The sequence below is a fragment of the Suillus paluster genome (assembly GCF_016628075.1).
Source record: "Suillus paluster strain FC165 chromosome Unknown EDB91scaffold_183, whole genome shotgun sequence".
Taxonomy (NCBI): domain Eukaryota; kingdom Fungi; phylum Basidiomycota; class Agaricomycetes; order Boletales; family Suillaceae; genus Suillus; species Suillus paluster.
The window spans coordinates 46284-57403 of NW_024537743.1; the positions used below are offsets into that span (position 1 = coordinate 46284).

At 44.8% G+C, this 11120-nt stretch overlaps 1 protein-coding gene across 1 annotated transcript; it reads left to right on the forward strand.

The window, feature by feature from the left end:
• Nucleotides 1-252: 252 nt before the first annotated feature.
• Nucleotides 253-1803, forward strand: EDB91DRAFT_1256311 (uncharacterized protein; the record flags this gene model as incomplete). Its single annotated transcript, XM_041324141.1, has 6 exons — nucleotides 253-390; nucleotides 454-966; nucleotides 1015-1293; nucleotides 1357-1411; nucleotides 1459-1689; nucleotides 1748-1803. The coding sequence occupies 6 exons, from the start codon at nucleotides 253-255 to the stop codon at nucleotides 1801-1803; spliced, it is 1272 nt and encodes a 423-aa protein (XP_041169458.1).
• Nucleotides 1804-11120: the final 9317 nt, after the last annotated feature.

Sequence of the window (11120 nt, forward strand, 5' to 3'; positions counted from 1 at the left end):
TGGTCCGGTTGTTGACACGTTGGCCAAGTCAACAATGGCACTTGATAAGGGCTGCGGCAATGGTAGCATTATTCAATATATTGGCGGTGATAGAACAATGGGCATGCAGTTCCGGCAATTCCCACGGGCATGCTGTGGCCGCAAAGGTTGTTCCTATATATACCTCATCTGAACTTGTGCTCCAACATTTTCCTCCAAATTTTTCATTCACAATCTGAACCCGCACTTTACTCCTGCTGCTTATTTTTCACAATGTCTTCCGCTCAAGATGCCAACGATGCTCTCGACCTTGTCTCTGACAAGATTGCCCGGCTGATCACCCAGTCGGAAAAGTTGAAGCAAGGTGATGCAGCTGCCAAGTCATTGGCACATGAGATTGCCATAACTTTGGTAAGTCTTCTCTTTTTTTTTTTCATTTTTGACTTTTGATGACCCGGTTGATCTTCTTTTCAGGTTGGTGCATTCGCCCAATATGGGAATGCTGTGACTTCCTTTGCTCCAAGGCTTTTGTCTTGCGCAGTCGAGATCCAGGACAACAGTAGTCTGAACGGTAAGCTGAGGGGTCTGCCCGACTGGACGCAGATCTCGGATGACGACCCTCACATCCGGGTTCACCCCCTTTTTCACAAGACCGTCGGCTACACCCGCCCGGCTGGTCCATCGACACAGGAGGCTCGCCTGGCTTCACCCGTCCCACCGGCTACCACATCAACCCGAGAGGCGTCGATGACCCTCTCCCCCATCACTTCTCCCACACCCACACCATCACCACCACCCGCCCCCGCCCCCAAACACAATCTCTTTGTGCCGGGTACAAAGCGCAAGGCCTCGACTCCCGATCCTGAACCTTCGGCACCGGAAGGAGATGTCATCATGGTGGTACGTGCACCATTGCCGAAGAAGCTCAAGATGGAGCCGGCAGTCTGGAAGACCGCGACACCGCCGCCCTCGGTCAGCAATGAAGATGTGAGTGTTTTTTGTTTTATTCTAAAATATCTTCCTAACTTTGCATAGTCTGCTGAGGACACACACCCCATGCGCCTCTTCCTGACCCAATGCGAGCGGTGTATCAAGGACGACGTCCCTTGCACCGTGATGCTGGGCAAGAAGAACGGTGAGGTCCGGAAGTGCTGTCGCAACTGCGATGGCAAGAAGACCAAGTGCGTCCGTCTGTTCGCAGAGCAGCAGCGCCTTCTGTGGGCTGCCGTCGCCCTCAAAGGGGTTAAGGCTCCTGCTGCCGCAGAGAAGAAGGCCCAGAATGGCACCCCAAAGAATAACGCCCCACCTACCCAGGTAAAATACAGAACTCGGTCGAGGGCACCAGTCAGCACATGTGCCACCTCCCAAATTCACCAGGCACTCACTGCCGAAGATGATGCTGATGCGGAGGGTGATGATGATCCAGAACACGGTAAGTCAATTCCCTCATCACAATAAATCTTAATTAATTTCCTTCAGTCCCAGCCATCATGCTCCCGGCCCAGCCCGGTCCGGTACCAACCCCCACTGTCGACAATGACGTCAATGTCGACTTCGCTCCTCCCGACGATCCTCCGACCCGCCCAAATGTCCCCAAAGCCCGGCAGGACATTGGCCCCAACCCATCTGTCGCACAGCCAACGGCTCTTGATACAGTGGCTCAAAAAACTGTCCACATGTTTTCACATTTTTCACTATCTATGATATTGTGTGAGAATATACAAACACATCAAGGACATGCTGGTACCATATTGTAGTACTACTTCAGGGCTTCCAATTGAGCCCTATGGCGTGGGAATTGGTCGAGATATGGTGGAGATATGAGGCTTACAAAATGATGACTCATGCGGACAGTTTTTTGACTCAAGTATTTTACAGTGATAATCAGGTATTCTAGTACATTGTGTGACCTACCTTGGCTTTAATTACTGCCTCTATCCTTCTAGGCATACTATTAAAACTATATCTAACTATATAAACCAGAATGTCTCATGTGTCATGGTCATAATTACCATAAAAGCCGTCTCCTCTACTCAAAGGGATAATATCTTCTCTTTGTCCTATGCTGGCCTCTCTGCTCATCAAATTTCCTCTAGAACTGAAGTATGCAAGTCTACTGCAGCCAAGTGTATCAAAGAAAGCCACCTGGACAAGGAAAACTCTTGTGAAGGACGTCCACCTCTGCTAATAAGGGGGCTATCATCCAACATATCACTACAGGAAAGGCTAATAATGCCCTCCAAGCCACCCATTATACCAATTCCACCATCACCACCACTGTCTCTTCACAAACTGTGAGGAATGTTCTCAAGGCAGCTCATCTCAAGGCAGTAACAAAGAAGAAATGCCTCTTATCTCTATTAAACATAGGCTGAAAAGACTACCTTTGGCTTGGCCCATCAAAACTGGACTGTAGAGGACTGGAAGCATGTTATATGTTCAGATGAGACCAAAATCAATAGGATTGGGTCAGATGGGAAGGTATATGTATGGAAAAAGAAGAGGGATTTTCTAACAGACAGAGAGGTTAGTGAGGCTGTCAGATTTGGAGGAGGTTCTCTAATGGTATGGGGCTGTATGAGATGGAATGGTGTGGGTATGCCCGCTGAAGTTGAGGGGAGGATGGATGCTGAGCAGTATGTGGACATTCTAAATGACCACTTGCTGCCTAGCATAGCTGACTCAGGGATTGATGAAGAAGACATCATTTTCCAACAGGATAATGATCCCAAGCACACATCTAGGAGAGCCAGACAATGGTTTAAAGAACATAATATCAATGTTCTTGACTGACCAGCACAGTCCCCTGATGTCAATGTCATTGAACATCTCTGGGGAATACTCAAGAAGATGCTTCAAGCCTATGAAACCCCCCCTAAAGGAGTATAGGAGCTATGGGAGAGAGTAGCAGTGGAATGGGCAAGGATTACAGCAGAATATTGCCAGAAATTGATTGAGAGTATGCCTAGAAGGACAGAGGCAGTAATTAAAGCCAAGGGAGGTCACACAATGTACTAGAATACCTGATTATCACTGTAAAATACTTGAGTCAAAAAACTGTCCACATGAGTCATCATTTTGTAAGCCTCATATCTCCACCATATCTCGACCAATTCCCACGCCATAGGGCTCAATTGGAAGCCCTGAAGTAGTACTACAATATGGTACCAGCATGTCCTTGATGTGTTTGTACATTCTCACACAATATCATAGATAGTGAAAAATGTGAAAACATGCGGACAGTTTTTTGAGCCACTGTACATATGAAAATTGCACAACGTAAAGTTACATGCGGCTTGCAGTCAAGTACTAGCCTAAGTAGGTTCCCTTATTCTAACCCAACTAAGCTAGATCTGGCATCTGGCCAAAGTCATGGCGACTGACATTTTGTTTGCTTGCTGCGGGCGATAATCAGAAACATATTTCTGACCAAAAACTTTCCAAAAAATGAAACCTGATGGATCAATGGGAGACAGTGTAAAACTGCCAAAGCTACTCACTGATTCCACCAAAGCAAGAGGTCATCAACTTCTTTCGCTGCTTCAGGCGTTGGAGGAAGCTCAAGGTAGTCAATGATGTTGTCATAGAATTCTTGGTTGTTGAATTCGTCATCAACAATGCACCAAGATCCTGCACTTGACAGCACAAATCTTAGCTAAACCATCTAATCAGCAAAGCGCGCAGATATTTCAAGTTAAATGGCCTGTACCTGAATGGACACATAGGCTACAGCTCGAGGCTGGATAGATCTCATATTGAGTAGTGTTGAAACGTCGCACTGAGTGCGATGCTCGCCACTATTCTTGCTCTGTGCAGAATGAGTCACTGAGTCAACAGGTTCCTCATCTGTGGAACTCGGAGAGGTGAAAATATGTTTGAATGCCTGGAGACTGCATTCAGTATGCTTCTACCACACAGATTAATTTTACCTTTATAAGTAGTTCACCTTTAAACAAACCATTGGCAGGATTCTGGGGGTCATAGTGTCCGTTCCTGTAAAGGAATGAGGGCCATGAACAAGTGGTAATACAAAAATCAGGGTGGTAGTCTCGAATGGAGGCTCGAACACTTTGAAGATATAAGTTAGTTATGGTGCAGCTCATAAAAGAGCCCTTATATGGGATTGCTCCAGTAGTAATCGACTGGGCACAGGAGTCTGCCCATCATGTCGTTATAAAAACCCCAACCAGATTTGTCCTGCCTGTGAATGACAGGATTTGGTGTGGGAGTATGTTCCATTAGCCATTCGGCGACAGCGTGCTTAAGACGAGCAGAGTCATCTCCTCTGGCCCCATCAGAGCTTTCATTCAGCTGGATGCAAGATACAGCGATGTTTTGTCAGTGAACTGTTTTTGGGAGTCTCACCTTGTTGTATGCAAAAGCAAGAACTTTGTGCTCGGCTGATGACCATAGCAATTTACAAGCTGAGGGACACCATACCATAAGTTTCTTGAAGGAGCGATACAGCCTATTTTCACTGGAACATGACCTGAGGGTTAACCAGTAAAATTTGTAAAGATGTACTTACTCTGGGTCATCTGAATCCATCATGTCTGCGTTGGATTCATGGACAGCACCCAGTCCAATGTGCCTATTGAATTCTGCTACCAGATCTTCAACACGCTCGGTCAGGCATACAAGCCTTTGAATTGGTCGGCCATAGTTTGCATTTGACTCATCACTTTGAATATTTATCAACCTGTTATACTGCATTTTTAAACACTAGACGTATCTTTTCTTCCCAGGGAGCCCACGGACTCAGATGTCTGCATTTTCTTCCTCAAGTGCAGCAATTCATCTTTTAAGAGCGACTAGCAGGTGAATTTCATTATTGTCCAGTTCAGATGGAGATGGGGATGAGGCCACCATTGCTCATGGATGAGAATGTCAAGTGGGGACTTGGAAGTAGGCATGACGGTCAATTTAGCTAAGGAAACATAACAGAAATGAAGCATGGACCTTGAAACAGCTAACTTCTTGGGGATCCTTGGCCTGGTACCAATAGTCCCCACATAACCGTCATGTAGGAATATTGGCTCCGTACATTCTTCAAACCTGCATGGACGGTACATATGTCATATACGCATCGACTGAACAGGTGACAGGATTGCCTAATCAAGTGAACTGACAGCGATTACGTGAAATCTTGCGGTCAACTTGAGTAATGACGGAGCAAGAAAACCCCGATGTCTTGAATGAAATGGAAAGGCAGGGACTCTAAACCAAATCAGAAGCGGAGACACTAAACCAAGGGATAATCACCTGAATAAAATGGAGAGTAGGAACTCTAAACCAAAATTATGCCCATACAATGTCCGCAGTACCGAAGACAATGATGTTTTGCGAGTGGAACAAGTCAATCACTGCAGAAACGAGATTTTAGCCCTATAGGGTTAAGGTAGAAGTAACAATAGTAAATATACCATAACCAGAGAATAGCTAATGTGTGAATCCTCACCGCCTGAAGTAGAGAGAGGTGAGCCTGGTTTGAGCTTTTGGTAGAAAAACACGCCCAGGCTGGCATATTGCATTAGATCATCAGGGTCAATTTCCTCAAGGTTGCAGCCAAAAACATGTGCATGGAGTCGGAAGCCGTAAGGCCATACCCAAACTGGCAGCTCGAGCAAGTTCAAGTAGCCCCATACACATGACATATTCTGGAGAGGAAGAGTGCCTAATATGTGGACCTGCACGAGAGTAGGTAAGCAAATGGAGTTCCACAACTAATCAGTGATATGCACATGCCATGGACCTTTGAGCTTGATAACTTCATAACCTTCATCATCAATGTGGACCTCCATCTCTACACAGGCTACTTTCTTGCAGTATTGGATAACAATGAGGAGAAGGGCCCCGACAGCCAAGGGAAGCGGGTGCCACTTCATTGGTGTTTCCATCCATGCCAGTATAAGCCATCCTAAATTGGCGAGGTCAGATGGGGCATGGTTTTTTTATCCACAAAAAGGCATACTGTAGAGTGGGATGCCATGGGTGCTTGGCAATGGCGGTGTAGTCTCTGGAGGAATATTGGCCCTAGTTGAAAATGATCTTCTCAAAGCACCCCATTTGAATGAGCGCACAGTTCCTGATAAATTGGTTCTATGCTTCACAAAGACTCGCAAAAAAGGGCAGAAGAGCTGTTCGCAGTAGACGTGATAGCATGAGATGCGGCCTGCAGGGGTCTCTTCCCCTTCACAATGGCTTTATAGAACATTATATAGGTTGGGGATATAGCTCACAGTTAAAGAAAGTAACTGCTTTCACAGCCGCTGTTACATTGCTGTGGAGAGCTGAGTTTTTCAACAGACAATGGCCATACACCTTCCTTCGGCAAGATAATCACCCATATATGGCAAGAGCTTTGGATTCTAATAACATCAAACAAACAGCATTATCATTCAGTCAACCACAGCTTTGAAGTTCTAATGTGTATGCTGGGGATCTGTAACATGATTCTGGCAAGGCCACATCCTAGTCTGTCTCTCCTTTATATTGTATCTAACGACAGAATAGGTACCAGCAGACAACGCATTTGCTACAATCCTCCAACACGTCCAAATGCCAAAAGACTTCACCAAACAACAACTCTTCCAAAATGCAGCACCTCTCTTCATGTGTCTCTGCAAATACCACTGGTCAACCCACAAGACCCCGTCCCAACAGGTGGCACCAATGATGGCTTTGATGATGGGATTCCAAATGCTTGCATACCTGCTGGTGTTCAAATCAACGAGGATATTGTAAGTCCAGTCCCACTCCAAGTCTTACCAACAAAATTAATGATCCATGATAGCATGAAGGCAAACTCAAATTCCACCACCATGGCTGTACACACCCCTACGAAGCCACTCACTCAGGTAATTTTGTGTTCCCAGTCAAGTACCTGGACGGTATCAATACTGATTACTACTACATATTGCTCCAGAAGAGTCTACATACATCAAACAAGATTTAACTGCTATCAAGCACTGAGCAATATCACATGCCATAGTTTTCGACCATGTTACAGACCTCAGTAAGGATTCCACTTTGCCTACTGATGGCCACCTCAATTCTATCCACAGCTTCTAACACACCCACAATTTCATCAATTAGGTACCTGAGTCTGTCGTGTTTCCGTGATACTTTAACTTTTTTTCCATTGGTACTGCCCTGATCAAAATTGTGCTAAGCCTCCATATGATGGTAAGTGCATAATTTGAAAGATAAAGCTATGCATACTCACATTATTCAACTTGTCCTGTGACCTCTTTTGCTTTAGAAATGGCTGTGGCTTATCAACGTCTTTGAGGTAGTCATTCTGAAGTTGGAAAGACTCCTTTCTGCAGTCCGGAAACTGATCTGTGTGATGCTCTAGGTCTGGGGATAAATGATTCAAAGTCGAAAATCTTACCAAAAGTGTAACACCCACAGGAATATACTGGACCACCTTGCCTGTGCGCCTGACCTGGCCCAGGGCAGGAGTCCTTGTGACTTTGTGGAGTGGAGCTCCTTGAGCAATGGACACCTTGCCTGCTCTATGAGCTCCAAAGGTAGTATTGATCAAGATCGCCTCAGTGTTAGGTACCGTGCCGGCTCAGGAAGCAGAGGGGTCGGGGCTTGGCTTCAGCTCTTGCACTGCACCCTTAGCCAAGTACGTGCCCCGAATTTGGAGCAGGTCCGATGTTGTCCGACGATAGGACAAGTGGACCACTTAGGTCCGCTTTGAGGGTCGGGAGGTAAGAGCTATTAGCAGCGGGCCAACTAGGAGCGGAGTGGAGGAGGTAGAGGATAATGTGGAGGGTGGAGAGGAGCAGGGGGAATGTTTGATAGGAGTGGAGAAGTAAGGAGAATACTTAGAGCACGGCTCTAAGTCAGAGCGGAGGGTCGGAGGTGACAACAAGGTGAAACTTGTGTCCAGAGGAGGCAAGGTCCTACTGAGAATTCTCACAAGTAGTAACTGCAAGAAGACAAGTAATATTAAGACTGAGGAAAATATCTAAGTACAGGATATGTTATATACTTCTAAGTATGAGGCAGTGATCAGGATAACTATGTTGCAAAGCTATGTACCAAGGATATAATTTGTAAGTACTTACACAGGCGAAGACATAAGTCGGAGCGGATATCAGTATGTATGTGTCAGATCAGTGATAGAGCGGTAAGAGGAATTACCGGTGATCCAGAAGTAAAGGTCTATGTACCAAAGGGGAAAGTATATATCTAAAAGGGGAAAGTGGTTCCAGTTGAATGGAGATGTTATGGAAGGGGACCGGTTGGGCAGTTGGGCGGTCGAGCAGAAGTGTAGAAGCGGAATGCGGACTGTGATTGGACGGAGCGGAGGATGGATGGAGCGGAGGTGGTCAGAAAGCTGAGCGGATATTAATATTGGAGCGGACAGATCAGGTATATGACACTCAGTTCCATCATTAAAGTCAGAGGGCTGGGAGTCAATGCTATTCGAATCTGTGTGGGACATCTTTGCTGGTTCCTCCTTCAAGTTGAGTGACTGTATTTAAATTTAAGTCACTCTGCATTTCAAACTTACATAAAAATGACCCTGGTCTGATACAGAAATTTCTTTCGATTCTTGTTGACCCTACATTCCAACATGCCAATCTCTCAGTCACCAGAAACAGCAGACACAGCCTGAGATGGCAAGGTGCTTAATCTTATTACACGAGCAGAGAATTCCTTACCAAGCAGTGCTGGACTTGACCTCTGCCGAACATGAGGATACTAGTATGTACGTACCTACAATGTTCTTCATTTGGCAGCCAAAGAATTACTTCAGAACTGTAACAGACCACTTACAACTAGGCTTGACTAAAGTCTGTTTAGATCCCTTACGGAAGCGGGGACTCAGACTTGACTTGATTCAGATGCCAGCTCATCATGTGAGCACAGGGATTTCACAAGCAGCCAAGCTTTCCGGAATGTGGGTGCAGCAGAACATATTCTTTAAAATTTTTCAAATGTGAGCACAGCTAATACCATCCAATTGCCGATAATTTCGCAAACATCAGATCCCATGACCACTAGTACAATGTACATGTTCCACAAGCTTTCCCTCTACTGGTGATATTGGTCAACCAATCTTCATTGCGCCAGTGCCCCACACTTCTGACCATCAAAAATTCGGAGCTTCAAGCAAGATGAGTCCAATATACTTATGCTACTGCTTCCGTGCTGCCATTGCTGCTGTGAGTCACTTGTATCCATGGAACATGATTTTAGTTTCTCAATAAGACTCGCATCACATCATGCACCAGTTGCACCAGCCATGTCTCCCAAATGTAAGCCATCCTCCGCTACTAGTACCCCTGCATCTGTACTTCAAAAACTGCAGAATTCTCCTGGAGGTTTCTATGCTGCTACACCGAGACTTATTCATCATGTCAAATATTTCATAGGTGGACAGGACGGAAATATTCTTATCAGCAAGGGAGGAGGGCTCCAACCCACAGAATTTATCATTCGTAGCATGTTCAAGATCAGTCACAATGATTTTAATTTCACCCCGGATGCAAATTTCAATCCCTTAAATGTATTTCATGGTTGCTTTGCAGATGTAAAATTGAGCTGTCACCTTACTGCTGGTCATAACAATGCCTTCCGATTCTCATCAGAAGATTTCCCGGACGTCCTTGACAATCTTGCTTATTTTGAGGGATTGATTCCAAGGGCGAGAGGATATGAGAAGCTTAGTGTTATTCATAATTCACTTGGTCAGAGATCGATCAAACTGATGCACAGTCCTCTTTGAAGTCATAAGTATACTTGTCTATCATGCACGTTACCGTGACTATGTACTGAATACTACCACGACAAAACAGGTCAATAAAGAACATCCTGAGCAAGATACTACTAGCGAAGTTGATGGTGACAACAACTACTTGACAAGTAAGCCACAAACAACTCTTGTGTCCATCAGTATGCTAATTATTTTTATGTGACTGCAGACTTGGATGGCCTAAGCTCCGACTTCGACATCACCACTTGGCCGGTGGCTGACCGATGCAAAGGTTGCTTGCAGGACCTCACTTCGACACATATAATTCACCCCTTGCCAGCATATGACTTGGATCATAACCTCATCCTGCCGTCTGAATATGAGTCAAAGCTAAAGGGAGCACTTGTTGAAGTGCACATGGCATTTTGCCATCATCAGGTCAAAAGCACAAAGCATGACATTTTCAGTGCTGTTTTACGAGAACTTACTATCCTATCACCCCCTGCTGCCATGCCAAGCAGTCCCTTCAAATGTCGCTGTATTACTGCGGTCCTCAATTCCAAACCTGTCCAAATTGCAGCCAAATGCAAGGCTAAGATGGTAGGTCCAGAATATACTGGTGTTTGTATTAAATTTAATGATCTCAATCTGCAGGCTAGTGGCCATTCAATAAAGCAACAAGGCAACCCACACCAACGCCGGCATGAAAAATGTTCGAGGAAGTACCCATCCACTACTTATGGATACATGCTGCATGTTTCCTTTCATTCACATCGCTCACAGGCTGTCAAACAATACTCATGTGTTGTTTTCATGCTCTCACTTTCATTTGCTTGCTGTTGTACACTACTGAAACTGCTGTATTATTGACCTACTCATAAAGTAGCTCATATTCCTGTTCTGATGTCAATTATTGATTACCCGCATTCAAATTTTGCATACATAGGCTCAGAACAATGCACTCAATTGTACCTCACTGCTTTGTACCGTCATGTTTTCAATGCAATGTCTGATTACTCTAGGCAGATTCAAATGCCTGATAATAACAAATCATGATCATTGTTGCTAGTAAGATATAAACTTTAGGCAGTTTGATATTTGCCTGATATTACATATTTAATGAGACTATCTAATGAGGTTTTTTTTGCAGGAATTGAGATGGTGAAATCATTTGGAGTAAGAATGGTAAAAATCTAAGTGTCTGTTTATCATTTGATACACCTTTATAATGGCATATCAAGTGATATACTATTATTCCATTGTACTGTGTTAACATGACCAAACAGAAATGGTTAAAATTGTAATTTAAATATTATCATATCGAGCTAAGTGAATTTCAGTGATGCATACAGGTCAAGCTAGTCAACAGCCAGTGTCCTCAAAAGTCAGTATAAAGGCAGGAATCCACAATAGCTAGCATCATTCTGGA